Source organism: Furipterus horrens, unplaced genomic scaffold (genome assembly GCF_987537825.1).
Source record: "Furipterus horrens unplaced genomic scaffold, mFurHor1.1.pri manual_scaffold_10, whole genome shotgun sequence".
Classification (NCBI taxonomy): Eukaryota; Metazoa; Chordata; class Mammalia; order Chiroptera; family Furipteridae; genus Furipterus; species Furipterus horrens.
Window position 1 is genome coordinate 15,704,415 of NW_028327180.1, and position 17,946 is coordinate 15,722,360.

Sequence of the window (17,946 nt, forward strand, 5' to 3'; positions counted from 1 at the left end):
CCTTCACTTGTATATATATATTTTTAAAAAACAGCTGTTGTTGGAACTTCAACAAAATGTATCTTAACTATTTTTAGATAGCTTCCCCTAAAGATTTTTTTATTACTTTCATTTCCACTGCTTAATGTAAGTTATATTTATTAATATAAAATAATTTTAAATTTATTTATAAATTATTGATATTGGTAGTAGATATCTTAATATGCCAGTAAGCACTCCTCTAAATATATGAAATTGTCATTCACAATATTTAAACAGGGACTACATGGCTTTTAGCTTTCCTTTTTTAATAGGAAAATAAAAAATAATCAACTGAATTTAATTTTTCCTGTCTTTGTAAGGAGGAGAAACATAAGTAATTACCGTTAATTGTGCCCTTAATATTTTATAACTTTTTCTTTTAGGTGCACAGTTGGATAAGATGGGATTCACAATTATCAAAAAATGCATCAGTGCAGTTGAAACACGAGGTAACGTGATTGAATTGTTTTATACATGAAAGACGGTAGGTATGTAATGTCTAAGAGTCATTTAAATTGCTTACTGCATTGGTTGAGTGTTGTAAAGTGAAATACATTAATGCAAGTGCCCCTGTATTCTCTCTGTCAGAGATTCAGTTGTTTATTTGTTTAGGAGGGGGTGGGGTTTTCTTTTTTATTTACCTATTCCACCCCTGCACTGAAACTTGGTGTCAGTGCTAAAATGAGAATCACTGGAAGAATCAGCAGTATGGGACTGCCAGACGCAGGCACTTCTTGTTCATGCGCTGCTACGATATCCCCTCTTCCATTGCATGTTGGTCTCCATTGAGGAAATAAGCTTCATTGATGTCTAATTTACATGTAATAAAGTTCGCCGATTTTGACAGTACGGAGTGATGAGTTTTGACAGATGTATACAGTTGTAGAACTACTACTGCAATCATAGATTTCTATCTCTCCTCAAAGTTTCTTTGTGCCTCTTGGCAATCAATCCCTATTTCCTTCTTTGTCCTTCACAACCACTGAGCTGCTTCTCATCATTCTGGTTCTACATTTTTTTTTTCTTTTTGCATCTTATATAAATGAAATCATGCTCTATATAGTCTTTTGAGCCTGGCTTCTTTATTTAGCATAATGCTTTTGAAATTCATCTGGTTCGGTGTATCCTTAGCTCATTTCCTTTTTATTGCTAGGTAGTCTTTCATTATGTGGTTGAACTGGATTTGTTTATCCACTTACATGTTGATAAATATTTGGATTGCTTCCTTTTTAAATTTAAGGGAAGCTAATCCTTTCCCCAACCTTTGTAGTCCCTAAGGAAAAATAGGGCTCTGGCACTTCATGGCCATCCCAACAGACTTGAGAGAAACTAAATATTGAGCCCTGCAAACAGGCTTTCTGGAGGCTGAATTTCTCTTTCTTAAGAGACCCAGAGAAGTGGGGATAAATTGAATACTTAATTCACTTTCACACATGTATATCCCAGTCCTACTTTAGATGACTTTGTGAGATGAAGCATTGCATTCATGTTTGCTGTCAAAGCAAGGTCTTTGTTCCGTCCTAGCCAGGACTGCTGCCTGTGGAATTGGAAGGCTGCCTACGGGCGCTTTCATGACTTGGGGATTTGCCCATCAATTATAAAGACCCCCACAGAAAGCCTTTTCTCCCCACTTCCTTACAGTGGCAATTCAGGCTGTGACCCTTTCCTTCAGTTCAGCCTGTACTAAGGTCGAGGTGACAAATATCTTTATTTTCCTAGTGCTTCAAGAATTTCCAGACTTTAGAAAAATACTGTGATTTTCCCATCTCTCACTTTTTTATTTTTGTTTCTGTTTTTCTTACCCCTGAGCCTCTTGAGAACTTTAATTTTAATTGTGTTATCATACTTGCATGCTTATTATTTTGGTAAATTAAATTCTTTCTCCCAAAGGATACATTTTATATGTGCTTTCCTTTCCCTGAACAGATAGAAATCTATCTAGAATTTTTTTCTTATTGATATGTGTCATTTTTTGGAGTGTTAGGTACATGGGGTAAAACATACAGGGTGGGGCAGTAGGGTTACAGTTGTTTGTATGGAAAACAATGCCATACTTAATGAATAATAATACAAGAATAAACTGTCTTGTGTAGTGCTCACAACCATAACCCTACTTTTGCTTCACCCTATATGTATGTACTGGAATCTGCATCTATTCAGTGTATTTTTATTATAAACAAATAAGTTGTTGGATGTTTTTAACAGAAGAGTAAGTCTATACTTTTTAAGTTATATAGTCTTGTTTAAATAATTTTAAAAAACACATTTTTTCAAGTCTTTGGTTCTCTAACGGTTTCCATTACTAAGGCCTTTTGTTTTTAATGGATTAATGACTAAAAATACAGTTAAAGAATCACCTGTCAGATTATATTATTAAAAATGATGAGCATTATAGAATCTCCGAGGTCTTTATGCTAAATTCGGAAGTCCTTTTAAGGAATTTGGTCTCAATGATTTTCCCTAAATCAGCTATAATGGCTACACACACACACGCATGCACACATGCATGCACGCACGCGTGCACGTATATATTTATTTATGCTACAGGTGTTGTTGTCTCACTTACTTAATCAGTCCGAATAAAACTAGTTTATGTTCCGGTAACAGGAAACCTGCAGACAAAATGGCCAATCTTGACCGGATAAACAGTAAAGGCAGGTACTCAGGTACTCAGCATTGAACTGTGCAGGAGCCGGGTAAGAGGGTAGTGGACAGCAGAGTAGCAGGCTTGGAAAGATAGAGTGTGGGAGCCACGTGTGAGAGAACTTTGTGCCAAGGAGCCTGGAATTCTGCCCGGTGGGGTTATTCCATAGGGGAGGAAGCCGGGTCAGCATAATATGGTTTCTGCTGGGGTCAGACGGCATGGATACATCAGAGTGATTTCGCACATGAAGTCGTTGGCACATTCAGCAGTTCGTTGTACATAGAGGTGAGGGTTCTGCAAGGAACTTCGCCTTCAGGCTTTACTTTAGAAAACAAAGGATATCAAGGAAACTTAAGAGGTCAGTGGCAGACCTGGTGACATGTGTCAGGAGCACCAGGCTGCCTGCTGACAGTGTAGATTCCTGGCTTTAATCCAACTCTGTTGAATCAGAATCGTTGGCAGCTAGGCCTTTGCTGTAGACGATTAGAGGTCCAGTAAGAACAGTCGAGCAGAGGGAGGAACTTCCTCATCTTCTGCATCTAGAGGGTCATTGAAGCTACAAGGGCTTTCCTGAGGACGTGTAGTTTATGAGGGGCCTGGGCCATGGGCCCGCAATGGGCGCCCTCTGTTCCTTTGCTCCTCCTGGGCCTCGGAAGCACCAGTGACTCAGAGCTTCCCTGAGGACCCAGCACGCAAGCTGAGGTTGGAAGGACGAGGGGGACTTGTCCAGGTGCATGGGTGGGGGCGTCAGAAGGAAGGGTTTTCTCAGAGGAAGGAGTGGTTGAGGTATAGATGTTTGAAAGAATGCAGTGCGTCTGGGACCTAACTCATAGAGACAGAGAACAAACTGATGGTTCCCAGAGGGGAAGGGAGTGTGGAGTTGGGTGGAAGAACCGAGGGGGATTAAGAAATACGAATTCTCAGTTATAAGGTAAGTCACAGGGCTGTAACGGGCAGCATAGGGAATATAGTCATTGCTATCTGGTGAGTGTGGATGGCACTAGACTTATGGGGGTGATAAATGTTGAACCACTGTGTTGTATACCTGAAACTAATATGTTTTATGTCAACTAAAACTTTAAAAAAACATTCAGTTGGCCAAACAGTCTGTTCAGTGTTTTTCCTTAGGATAAGACACATTTTTCACTTTCATCAATAACTTTATTGATGTGGGTGGATATTTTGAGTATGTTGGCTATCTCCCGTGTGGTACCATGTTGGTTGTTCTCAGTTGATGTCGTGATTTGATCGCTTGCACCTTCGACTGGTCTACCCGACCGTGGAGCATCGTCAGTGAGAAAAGTCTCTAGCGTGAAACTTCGCAAACCACTTTTGACACATCTGACCAGTCACAGCACCTTCTCAATGCACTGCACAAATCTTTTTGTATATTTCAGTTGCATTTTTACCTTACTTGAAATAATAAAGCATAATATGCCAGAAATGTTGCATATATTCTTCCATTTTCAATATTAAAAAGAGCATACAAAAATTCACCAATTTTGATGAGTTGTTAAAAAAATGCACGCTGATGTGACAGCTGTCATAATACCATCTAACAAAATTGTTTTGAATGGAGTTAAAGACAACTAAGCACTACTAGAACCATCTTACAGAAAAAAACAGATGAACTTTTTGGCCAACCCAATACAAAAAATAGTCATTGGGCAAGACCAGAGGAATGACAGGAGAGGATTATGGGAGGAAGGGTGACATTCTGTTTGTCTGAAGAAGGTTTACTTCCTGTGAATTGAGGAGTTGTCAGGTTTAAGCTCCAAAGTGGTGCAGTAAGATAGGCATTTTGGGAAGATTCTTAACCTCTCAGATCCTTAATTTCTAAAATAATATAACTAGGAATTTTATTCATACTGTCTACCTCCATGCATGTTTGTGAGGATAAATGAGTTAATTTTTGTACATGGTAGACATCTCATTAGATGTATTTATGTCCTCTTTTGTCCTTCCTCTGAATTCTTTTAATTGTGAAATGTCTGTGTTCCTTCTTTAACAATTATGTTGCATAGTATTGTTAATTACATTTCATATATTTATCTTATTTCTGGAACTCCACTCTGTCCTTGGAGTGGAGAAAATGTCTTAGTTTTTGCTAGCCTCTTTTCATTTCTGAGTACAGTCCATGTCTTGCTTATATAGTCAGCACTCAGTATGCAATTGCTTTTTGCTTGAGTATTCAGAGATTTGATTAAAATGCCACATTAGCAATATTATGAGTTCCAACAGTGTGTAAAATTATTGGAAGAATTTCTTCTTCTATATGTGGTTGGAATTAGTAGTTTCAAATAACATGTAGGATTGGATTTTACTGCTTCATTAATTTGTCAGCATCTTTCTGAATCCTGGGTAATAGTTTAGACCTCGATATAAAGATGTATCATGTTACATATGGGAGAGTTTTATGGATTTAAATCTTGGGGACTCAGTACATATTTCTTAAGTAAATAATTCCCCTTCCAAAAAAGGGAACACCTCCTATATCCAGTCCAGTGCCTTTTTCTGGACCTGCATGACTCCTAGCTTTTCAGGTGCATCATTGTGAAATATGCAAACACCAAGTAAGACTCTTGCTGAAAACCTTCTTTGATTGCTATTTTTAAAATAGTTATTGTGATTTAAAACTAAATCTGTATGCCGCTTTTGTTTATGAAGTTTCCCTTAGAAAATCTTCCATATGTGAATATTTTGAACATTCACTTTAATTTCTAGAGTATGGCATTAAAATGTTGGTCTAGGCCAGCTGTCAGTGATCAGATTCAGCCTTGTAACAAGCTGTGAATTCATGGGATTAGAAGTAGGAAGCCACCTCTTAAGATGTGACAGTCTTAGATTTGTCGCATGGAAAAGTGAATTTCTCTTTCTTTGAAAAGTAAAGTTTTCAGTTTTTGGAAAATCTTTCTAAAGTTGGGTTGAGGATTATTTTTCTGCTTCCACAGTATTTTTGGAATTGTATTGGGTCTCAAGATAGGCCTGGAAGAAGATAATAATGTAGTTTTAGTATTAATCGTTGTGGGAGGGAAGATGCCCAAAGTGAAATATATTTTACCATGATTGCACATTAATCTTAAATTGCCAAGGGCAGATTATGTGCAAAATGAAGAAAATAAAGAACAGCTGTCCCCAGGAAATTTACAGCAAGTAAACGAGAGTTTTTCGCTCACTGTCTCTTTTTTAATCATAATGTAATGGGTGTGAGCTGAGTGTGGGTGGATACAGAGGACAGGCTTATGTAGGAGGGAGCTGAAGAGTCTTGTGGTGTCTGCAGAAATGCAAATGCAAATCCGAAATACTGAATCCAGGCGAGTTGGGACTGATTATTCATTTTCTCAATTAGTAATCTTCCTTGCTTTAGGAACAAATAAGCTTCCAAAGCTGTTCGCTTCCAGATGAATGGTTGAGTAAGATTAATAGGGACAAATGGTTGAACTGTCTTGCTGCAGAGTGGGCATGCTAGGTTTTGTGTGTTTCGTTCAAATTCTGATCAGGTCCCTGGCATTTCATTGTGAGGCTCTTGAGGCGCTCTTAGCTAGCGGTGAAGAGCATGGGCTCAAAATCAGTCATGTTTGGGAGACTTATTAGCCCTGCAGCCAAGTTATTGCATAATAGTTACTTCACCTCTCTGTGTCCTGCTTTTATCGTGTGTAACAGGGGCTAATGGGGATATCTCCTTCAGCAGAGTTGTTAAGAATGCTTAAGGCATTGGCTCATGAGTGCTCAGTGAATGCGAGTTGCTTACTTAGAGATTAATCTATTAAGTGAGGCCAGTCATAGTTCAGTAGCGCCATTATTGTGTCTGGAGTCTGGGAGCACTGAGTAACTTTGTTGAGTTTTTAAAAAAGAGGAATTTACGTAGGGAAATATATCACCTGGGTGTGCTGTATCTAGTAACTTTATGTGGCTCCCATAGCAAGCAGCCAAATTAACTGGTTTGGCTTTCACCCTTCTGGTTTTCAGCATCCTATAAACACTTGAGCAGTAATGTGGTTGGGGGACAGTGAAGAAAAAAGTCTTGGTGAGAAGACCGTGGCTTTTAGGTGATCTCAAACTGTCCAAAAAAAAGAGGTCCTCTCAGATGACCTGCAATTGCCTTAGGCTTGATGCCACCACTGCTCTGAGGTGGGGAGGCAGACAGCATCAGGGAGACACTATGAGGCCTTTTCTGTTGTTCTGATCTCTGGACAGAAGGGATGGAAGGAGCCTTGCAAAACCCAACAGCCAACTTTGGCCTTGACTTTGAGTCTTTCTACTGATTTACATAAGTACAATTTTGTAATGACTTACATTTAAGCTATGTGAGTGATGAGTCTGAAAATAAAACATGCCTTTATTTAGCGGTCCTCTCCATTCCAGCTTCCTGAAGTAGTTACCTGTTCCTGGGCATGCACGTGTTAAATGGGATTTAGTCAACACTTTTGGGGGTTTCCTACAGGAAATGGTGGAGCTATGATTTCTTTAATTAACGATTAGCTTCAGTGTGGTGTTAAGACAGTGAAGGCTTTGAAATTTTATGTCACTTTTATGTGAACGAATTATTCTGCATAGTTTCATGGATACTGGTAGAAGACACACAACTCCTATACCAGAGAAGGAGGAGAGCTTTTACTCTCAATAGCCAGACTATTACATTTCGTGTGGGTGCCTTGAGTCCTGATTCTCTAGGTCCCCGCAAAGAGGGTCAGATGATCTTTGCACATGTAGTAGGTTGTGCTATAGGAGGAAAACTCTGAATTTAGGAAACCTGACTTTTATAATGGTGGGCAATGGAGACACCATCTCTGTTTTCCAAAATTGCACGTAAACTTGCTCTTTGCTCCAGAGGGAGATGCTGGAGATGGTGTTCACCCACTCTGGGGTGTTGCTGGCAGAGGTACGTGGGGGCGGGGTACAGGCGTGAGAAGAAGCTCTATGAGCAGCTGAAGCCAGTGTGGCGGATCCCAAGTGCTGAGCTGCGCATTTGCCTCGGTCCTATAGGCGGAGCTAAGACACTGACAGACTTGAGCAGGAGTGTGTTCAGGACTGTGACGAGAAGTGAAAGTGATGGAGGTGGGGCGGCTGGGGGTGGAAATGGAAGGTAGAGTGGCTGTTGGGTTTCAGAAATAATCCAGGTAAGAGATGGTAGAGGTTTAGAGTAAGGCATTTTGACAGTGGAAAGAAGGGATGGATAAGAAGAGAGACTTGGCAGAAAAACAGAATCTGGCCACCTGTTGCCTGGTAAGAGAAAAGTAAAAGTAAAAACTGACTTGAAGCCTTCCAGCCAAGGAAGATCTGTGGCAAGATCCAGAATGCAAGAGGAGCAGGAGGTTTGGGAGGAGTATGGACTGGTTTTGGATACCCTGAATTCTAGGTACTTCTGACATTTCTGTCGGAAGTAGAATGAAGGCAACAGAAAGATGGTGGGTGTCATTTTCAGAGAGGCGACACTTTGAGTGTCAGAAAGACATTTGGTAGATGGTGATGTAAGAAGGTAATGGAGCAAAGGGCGGAATCTTCTGGAATCTTTGTGTGGAGGGAGCGAGAGGAAGAAGAATAATGAAGGACCATGTGTTGAGTGGTTGTGAAGGCCAGAAGCTAGAAAACAGCCGGGTTGTACAGGTTGCGTTTCTTGAGGTGCTGTTCCCACAGGAGCCCCGTGAGACAGTCGTATGTCTCCGTGTTGCGTGGGCCGCGGAAGTGAAGAGGCATGGTTTGACTGGTTAAGTCTCAGAGCTAGGAAGCAGCAGACTAACACTCAAATCGAAGACTGAGCTTTTAACGCCCGCACTTTGAACCGCGGCGCACATGACGAGCTGCAGAACCTGCGGGCGGATCTTCTGAGGATGCTGACGGTGAACAAAAGAATAAGGAGGCGGCGCATTGTTAAAGAACAGGGCTGATTTGAAACTGTAGACAACAGGAAAGGGAAGCGGAGAGGGCCGATTGAAGGGTCTCTGAAGTGCCATCTCGCTGTGGGCTGACGCCGTTCCTTCCTTCCTTCCACTGCATCCCCACCATACACTCTGCAGGTGCACCGTCAGCCCGGGGAAGGTTTGCTTGCTTCGCCGAGCTTCTCTGCAGGACCGTGGGGAGGCTCTTAGTGGCAGACAGCATGGTATTGGGGAATCCGCACCTGACAGGATTTTAAATCCTGATGTGCAGCATATTATGTTTCTCCAAGTCTTTCTTGTACTCTAGCTCCCAAGCCCTATAAAACTCAGTAGGTGGTTGAACAAATACAAGGAGAGACCAAAAAAACATGGAATTTATTTATAAAAATCTGTGTATTCTTACGTGTTCAAACCAGGCATCTTCAAAGTACTCTCTATTTGATGCCACACGCCTGTCGAGGCATTTTTCCACTGCTCCAGTTTTTGAACTCGTCCATTTTGATGCCATTTAGTGCTCCTGCTGTTTTTTGTCTCTCCTCTTCCACATGGGCAAAGCATTTCCCATTGAGGACTTTTTTCATCTGGGGAAACAAAAAAGAAGGCAAGATTGGGTGAATAGGAAGGGTGGGGCGTGGGGTCATGCTGTTTTTGGTCACAAACTGCTGAGCACTCAGCGTGGTGTGGGCACGTGCTCGTAAATCACCCGTCATGAAATTGGCAGACACGTTGAAAGAGTCAAAAAAATGCACTGAAGCTGAACACAGCCTCTCACCACAATGCCAGCGGGTACACTGACACAGATGGGTTCCTAGAAACTCACCTAGCTAGGGGAAGCCTGTAGCACAAGGGACCCAGCCTCCCCAGGTTCACTCCAGGTTTTTTGGGTCCCCCCTCATATATCTTATTTATTACACTATCAGTGCATGTGAGGAGTCTGAGGTTCAGAACAGGTTAAGGGTAACTTCACAGAGGCTGTGAGATATGCCTTCCCTACGGTTCACACTGGGAGGAAAGGCTGAAGGGCACATGGGAGGTGTCGGAGCTAGAGCCCCTCTTAGAGATCTGACAACTGGGAGCAGTTTGGGACCTCAAGTGTTACAGAGAAAGAGGAAACTCCTTGTTATTCTGTAGCTTTCCTGCAGGCCCAGTCTAGGCTGCCTGCCCACTGGCGTGGGTGGTTGGACAAGGAATAGCAACAAGTCTAGGGGTTGTCCAGGACGAAGCAAAAATGCTTTCTCTTGGGGGGGGTTAGAAACCAGAGGCGAGGCCAGTCACACAGAATATTGGGAATACATAGAGCCCATTCTGACCCAAATACAAAGGTGGAAGCTAATAAACCGAGCACTGTATTTGGACTTGAATTTGAGGTGAGACTTTGAGTCAAGTCTAGATGTGTCTGCAAAGTCCTGAAATTATCAGTACCTCCAAAAACACTGGGTTGGACCTGGACTTGGATAGCTGCCTTTTGCTTTTTTGATCTTTCTGACGGAGATTGGTTAGGAAGGAGAGGCAGGGGCAGACCTGCCCTCAGGTGCCCAGCTGTTGGAGTTCTGAGCTCAGCCTCTAGCTGGTTTGGGTGTGGGAGGACCCTGTGATGGAACCCCAAGCCCTTGCCTCAAAGAAAGGGCCCACTGCTGGGGAGGCCATTCATCAGCCCAGAAGGGACAGAAGTGGATTTACGTGAAGAGGCTGTGAAGGCTGAACTAAAAGTGAAAGCAGAAGCAGCACTCTCGAAGGGAAAACACGGATTAGTTCCCAACTGATAGCAGCTCTCTGTAATGTTTTTCTCTCTGCTGCCCAATAATTATGATCCAGGGGAGAAATTCCACATGTTATTGGTGAACAGGAATTTTATATTTTCCATGAGTCCTTCCTATTAAATAAACAATGACCCCGTTTCCAGCACGTGCTTTCTTTTATGACAGTGGGCTGTAGATGACATGCCCTGGTTAGGATGACTTTGTATTTATTATGCTGAGCGGTTTTGATATTATTGTTGAATTTCATGCTCAGTTAAATCTTGAATGTGTTTGGTATCTGAGACTCAAGCAAACGCTTTGGAAACATTATCTCCATTAATTTTCGCAACAACCCCATTCCACCCTTAACCTCGTTTGTCAGCATGTGGTGGACTTTGATGTAAAAAGGCTGTGAATGTGAACGTGAACATTAATGACCTTTCACCCCTGTTGTCAACATGCACAAATGCAAACAAATGATTTCTTCCCTTCTCAAATATGGGTCAATTTCCTCATTCTGTGACAAGCACTCTGCTTGTTACTAGTTGAGAACTGAATAAATGTTAGTTTATAGACCCATGGGAGTTGACCATTTATTTCTGTAAAATCACACACATGCAAAACCTTTAATAATAATTGTGTGCCTGACCATTGAAAATGTTCATGTTCCACTTTGAGCCTCACCCCTTCATATTGTTACATCTGTGTTTTCTAGTTACAACCTTTTCTGTCTTAATTTTTCTTTCCATATTCCTTTACTAATCAAGCATCAATTTATTATTCATTTATTCAGTTCATTCACTAATTTATTCAATCCATTTGTTAAATGTATACCATGTGCGGAGGACCATGCCGGGTATTAAGAGTACTGCGCAATCAGGTACCGAAGCTATTTCTGAAGCCAAAAAGGAAAGGAAAGGAAAGGAAAGACTCTTTGGCTCAGCTGGTTCCAAGTTGCTTTCTCTTTTAACTTTAATTCTCTCTTTAATTTTACCTTGTGTCTTCAGTAAACAGTCAGTGATTCCTAAGAAGTTAACAGGAAATGAAATGTCGTGCCATTTTTAGCCTGTTACCTTCGCGTATTTCCAGTTTTGCCTGTCTTTCATTTTCTTCTCCTTTTGTCTTTCTTGTGTGTGTGTTTCAGTGACCTGTCTTCTGCCTCCTGCTGCTTTTAACTGCCACTTTGTTTTCTTCACTTTTCTTCACTGCATTCACTTGCCATCTTTGCCTCCACTTCTCTTGTTTATCCGAATTTCTCAACCCTGTTAAGTTTTATTTTCTTCTTGCGTCTAATTCTTCTGTCGCCTCAGATTATCTCATTTCCTCCTGTGCTTCTCCAGCCCACCTGCGAGGGCCTCTGGGTGCCCACGGTGTCAGTATCTCCACGCAGGTGTTTTCTGGAGCTGGATAGGCACCGGCGCCGTTCGGGCTCCGAGGGGAAACAGTAGGGCAGAGGTGATGATGGTGAAACTTCCCTCGCTCCTACTTCTTGACCCTCTGCTGCAGGAAGACCTGGGGCGGGGGGGGGGGGGGTAGTGCTCTGTGACCACATGGTGTGAGGTTAGGGGTGGGGAGGCAGGTGATGGAAAGACATTTGATTTCACTTTATTCACTTTCCCCAGGACATCTGTCATCAGCTGCTCGTCACTGTGGAGGAGAGCACTTACTTTTCCTTTTCTCCTGTTCAGAACCAATCTTATTTATTAAAAGAAAAAAAAAATGTTTTTTTGACCTGTCAACACTTTTGACCAGATGACAAATTTTTTGTTAAAAGTTATAAAGTGTTGTAGTAATGATACCAACCACTGGGCCTTGATATCCTGAAAAAGTTTTAATAACTTGGATATCTTAAGTTTTCATTTTCTAACTGTAATGTCTCTTCTGGTCCAAGTGCAATCTATATCTGTAGCTCTAAATGAATTTTAAGTCAAAGCAACCTACCCACGCCTATTCTATACCCAGCTATTCTGTGTAAGGTCCCATGAGAACTACTAAAAACAAACAATGCCAACAAAAAAACACAGTTGACCTCATGTCTTTCCAGGTAACATATCTGTGCATTTAGGGAGAGTACATAGAACATAGGTCCACAGTTCTTTACCCGAAAATTCTAATGTGTTTTAGAGTTTAGGTTTTCTTTTAAACTTGAAAAAGGTAATAAGGGACATATACTGTACAGTACATAACATCTCCAGATAAGTTTGGCGTGGTGATTAGTTTTTACATGGTGAAATGTGAATATCCACATGGATTGGAGAAAACAAACACAAAACCTGATGTCCGGTCAAGCATTCAGATTTCTGATTTGGAGAATTGTGCATAAGAGATTGTGTGTTAGTTTTAAAATGTTATTGAATGTTAAAAGGAATAATGAGTCACGTTCAGAATAAGGGACTATCTATCACTGTGGTGTCAGAAAGATGGGATTTTTATTTGGTTGAAGGTCTGGATGGAACTTTAGTTTTGCTCCAAGGGCAGCTAGACCAGCACCTGCCACATATTTGATGACTATTTGACAGATGAGTAACCTGTAAAGAGAAGGGGAAGAGCATTCCTACCGGAGTAGACTCCCACCTGAACGTAGCCATGGGGGAGGGAATGCTTGGGTCATTGTGGGCGGGTCAGTAAGGCTAGCGGTCCGCAGTAAATGCAGGTGGGCGAGGCGAGGCGAGGCAGTAACTCACGTTTATTTCTTTATGCCTTACATGTTCAGCTGAGGAGTTTGGGCTTGATTGGATGGGAGAGACCTCAGGTAATCAAAGTGGTTTAAAAAATAAAAGGTTAGAAAAAAGAGTGATGTTCAGAATGGATTGTGGATGTCTGTGTTTCCTGCAAGGGGGCATTAATACATGTGTATGTATCACATTTAAGACTGTTAAAGAAGCAGACGTTACTCTGAGTTTAAAGAAAATGCAGACACTAACCCATTGAAATTTAGAAAGTGACAGGGAGGAAAATCAAAAGGAAATTTCCAAATCCTAATCCTTGGTTAGCCCTGGCTGGTTTGGCTCAGTGGATTGAGCGTCGGCCTGCGAGCTAAGTGTCGCTGGTTCGATCTTCCAGTCAGGGCACATCAGAGAAGGAAAACTCTGACTCCAAAAAACCTCCGCTGCCTTGTGGCATACCTCTTCAGGGGAAAGGCTAGGGGAGTAAACCCCGACAGAAAATCCGGAGCCGGAGTCCCTAAGGCGGTTTGACGTTGTAGTCAACACCGGCACCTCCTGCGGCGCACCTGAAGCCAAGCTGTATTGACTCCGTCTTTCCCTTGGACCCTTCAGCTGCGAAGAGAGGGGGGGTCTGCTGCATGGGCAACAGCAGACCCTCCATATCACCCTGCCCAGGCTCTGTAGCTTCAGCTTCACTGGAGAGGACACTCCAGCGTCATCGCAAGATGTCGATTCAACACGGGAGGAGACAGATACCGTGTCACTCCCGAGTCGGACTGCACAACCATTCTCGGCGGTGCAGATAGACTCTTAAGAAGCTACACCATCGTCTCTCGAGACGGACGGCTGCCGACGACGAATCCTTGGTGATGAGACATTATGATCCCTTTGGCTGAAAGAGGGAACTTTGAAAGAGAAGCTGGAGAGAATATGTTGAACCTACTGATATAATTTGGCCTATTGAGTTGTTCATATTCTTTAAATGTCTTTATTTGATATATTTTGTGTAATGTATGTGTTTATAGATATAAAATATGTTCTAATTTTCTTAGTCCAGAGCTTCTAAGAACAATGTAACAAATCTCACCCTATTTAAGTGTATGTTTTTTACATGTTACTTTCTAGATGCTTTGGTACAAGGTTTATTTAAATTTCATCTTAAAAAAATAACAGCTGTGTTGAGTAGCATTAATTTCCCCTTGCACCTTTTATTATGCATTCATAATGAACTCTGTTTCTTTCAGAAGGGTGAATTTGAACTTGATCAATCATCTGATAGTAATTACCAGTCCAGAGTGATTATTGCTGCTGAAGCAGCATCCTTGTTTCATTTCTCCATGTATTTCAGGCCCTTCTCATAGAGTCACGTTTGTTTGGCTAGAGAATATGACTTGCTCTATTGGCTTCTGGTACCAAGGTCAAACGATTTTAGGTCTCTTAACTAGAGTAGTATTGGGGAAAAATCCTCTGGTATTTTAAAGTGTCTGGCCATGGCCTTCAGGTCTCTAGGGGAAGGAAGGAATGAAGCCCAGTCTTTGCTCCCCTTGAGAATTTTTTTGTCTTTTTTACAATTCCTGGCAGAACTGACCTGCCTTTTTCTCCTCTCTTGTAGGCAGTGAGCATTCCCCATCAGGAGGTGCCTCTTAGCTCCTTTGCTTCTTTAACGTCTGAAAAGACTGGTCTAGACTGAAGGGTTAGCCTTTGCTCTTCTGGTTCTTAGCTCTATTGAGTAACTGAGAGAGAAGGTATATCAGTTTGCTGGGGTTGCCATAGTGAAGTACCACAGACTGGGAGACTTAACAGGAATTCATTTTCTTGCAATTCTTGGGGCTAGAAATTCAGATCAAGGGGCCAGCACAGTTGGTTTCTTCTGAGGCCTCTCCCCCTGCCTTGCAGGTGGCTATCTTCTTGCTGTGTGTGCACGTGGTCTGGGTCCTGGCCTCATCTTAAAATTCTACCAGTCGTATTGGGTTAGGGCCTATTCCAGTGACCTCATTTTAACATAATTACCTCCTTACAGACATTATTTCCAAATATAGTCACATCCTAAGGTTCTGTAGATTAGCTCTTCAACATAAGCATTTGGGGGTGGGGCACAGTTCAGCCCCTAACAAGCAGAAAATTGGACATTTGAGAAGCTATATATATATATATATATATATATATATATAAAGAGTAAGGAAAAAGAGAGAAGAAGAAGAAGAAAGACTCAGTTTTGCAAGGAATTGTGAAAGCTTCTGTGTGTGCAGCACTTTCTGACTAATAGCACGTGCTGGTATCATGCTGTTTCTTCCCACCACAGCTCGCGGAGTAGGATGTGGCCTGTGAGCTTTAGGGGCAGCACCCAGACCCAGGGGTGGCTCTGGCCCAAGATCTCCGTGCAGGAGTGGCTGAGCCGTGATTTGAATCCAGTTCTTTAGATTCTCTAGTACAATATTTTTTTCATCACCCCCAGGTAGGGAGGTGAAAAGAAAGTACGTTGCCATGGCCAAATCTCATGGCCCTTTTGGGGTCGTTCTGCTTTGTTTTGGAAACTGGGAATGAAAGGCATCTAACACACAGGTAGAAAGCTACAACCCTTTGGAGAGAGAAAGAAGGAAAGAGAGTTACGTGCTGTGGAAGTCATTATTTTGTGATGAAAGTTTTCAAGCATAAAAGAAAGTAGAAATGGTACAATGAACTCCCATAGTTTTGCGGCTCAGATGCAATAATTACCAGAATATTGCTACAGTTGCTCCATCTACTCCTTTCTCCTTCTTAAAGTGAATCTAACATAGGTCACTCCTTTAAGTATGTAACCTAAAAAATAAAAACATTTTTGACATAACCTTAATGCCAGTCAGAGTTTCCTGATTGCCTCCAAAAGTCCTTTTACAATCTGTTTAATCAAATCAGTATCAAAGCAAGGCCATGTGTTCGACATACTAAACTACGTTTTTGGCAGTAAATTTCCTTGCCTTCCTTTCTTGTCTGCTGTGCTCAGGGATACTTTGCAGGTCTCTTCAGAGAGAAAATGCAGTGGTTTGGTTATTTGGATGTAGAGTTTGCAGTGAGACTTATTTGAAATTTCAGTTTCTCCCTGGACAGGGCATTTAACAGCTCTTAAAAGCAAAAATAGTTCTGCCTCAGTTTTGAATGAATTTCTATGGTCTTCATGTCATCCAAATAATGTTTATTTTTTCCTGTGTATTAATCAGGACCATGTTATTTTTAAAAGGTTCAAATTTTTCAAGAAAAAATGTCAAGAATAAATAAACAGGAACGTTGTGCATTTTTGCATATTACATTCGTATACCCGAGTACTGCTTAACTAACTTATTTCATTACCATCGACTCATTACATTTTGTCCACACAGAACATTGTTTTATGAGATTAGTTTCCAACCGTAACTCATGAATACCAAGCTACTAAACCAGCTCTTAAACACTTGCTTTTGTCAAACATTATTTTTATAGTCAACAGGAATGCTGCTAACATGAGTTTGCAAAGAATCTGAATGCGACTGTTTGGTGACAGCTTTTAAAATGTGACAGTCTTGTATTTTACTAACATATTGTCTCTTCCAATAGGTATAAATGACCAAGGATTGTACAGAGTTGTGGGGGTGAGTTCAAAGGTCCAGAGACTTCTCAGTATGTTGATGGGTATGCCTCTTTTCTAATCATTTTCCATGCATGATTTGTTTATGTTCATTAATGTCATGAGTTAATATTTCATAGTCACATCTAGCATACTTGTGAATCCACTCTTTTCTTCTGCCTAACATTAGTTTTCTCCAAGTTGACTCAGAAAAGTAGATTAGTGTTTACACCAGCAATGATTATCCACTTTCTCTTGACTTACTAAGAACTGGAAGAAAAAAAAAAGCATGCAGCTCATGGGCGAATGTCTTTTTCTGCTTTCTTCTCATTGGAAAGTAGCAGTCAGGCCTCTGTGATTTGTTTGGCTTCCAAATCGGCTGTCCAGAGTCTTGACAGTATATTTGATTGGACAAGACCACTGGGACTCGCTCATTTTTATGGAGCATCCAAAACTGTCATTTGACAGCAAGAGTCTGGTTCTCGGGGATTCATTGGTATTCACAGGGACTTGTTTGTAGTTTGCACCAGGCTCTTCTCCAGAACCATGCATGCTCCATCTGTGCTGATAACACAGTGTTCTTTGGCACTGTTCACCAGAGGAAGCCAGAAAGTGAATTCATTTCATTACCCCGGACATTATGGGAATGACAAAGCGCTTTTCCTTTACACACTGCTGTCAGCTCAGTGCCACCTGTAAGGTGCCCACTGCTCTCCCCACCCCATAGCAGACGGCCTCTGGAAGAGTGATGATAACCCATCGGGCTTGAGGGCCTGCCTTTCATTCTGACCTTGCTAAATGTTAATTAATTTGACATCTCACTTTAATTAATCAATCTTAACAATGCCCTCAGGTATACTATCAGTGCATTTAACTGTGTCTGCATCTTAAAGCATTGGAGCAAAGACTCATTTTTAGGAAGCAGAAACCAAGATGAATAAAATCAACTGAGATGTGACAGATAGGGTTGTTTGTTTGTATGTTTGAATTAAAGATTTAATGAGCAACAGCCCCCCCCCCACCTTTTTTTTTTAGCTGTTAACACAGGAAAAAATTGCCCATCATCAGTTAGAGAGCCTTATTAGAATATATTCACTTTCATGAGCTGTTTTTATTTTCTGCATCTCCGGTTTGACCTGGGTGTGCGATTCTGGCAGTCAGATTTTCCTCTCTACCATCATTGGTCTCCAAATGAAATAGACTTAGGTTGCCAGTGCATCAGTAGCAGCTGGAAGAGTTTAATGGGACTATAACATCTGCTTTTAGTTAACTTTAAAATTAGAAACACTTCTCTCATTTCCAAGATGGTGTTATGATGATTAGAACTGGAAGACTTTTGATTTTAGAAGGGGAGGTTTTGGCTGAAAGCTGTGCACTGTGGCAGTACGTTGGTCCTTAGGATCCTAGCATTATTTTT

The 17,946-nt window shown here is 41.5% G+C and overlaps 1 protein-coding gene across 1 annotated transcript in view; it reads left to right on the forward strand.

Annotated features, from left to right (window-relative positions):
* The window catches only part of ARHGAP10 (Rho GTPase activating protein 10), a 241,608-nt gene that overhangs the window by 132,879 nt on the left and 90,783 nt on the right, over window positions 1-17,946 (forward strand). Inside the window, exons 13-14 of the mRNA XM_090290426.1 lie at window positions 405-470; window positions 16,520-16,594. Coding sequence (XP_090146552.1) covers window positions 405-470; window positions 16,520-16,594 — 141 coding nt within the window. The remainder of the gene's footprint in view (window positions 1-404; window positions 471-16,519; window positions 16,595-17,946) is intronic.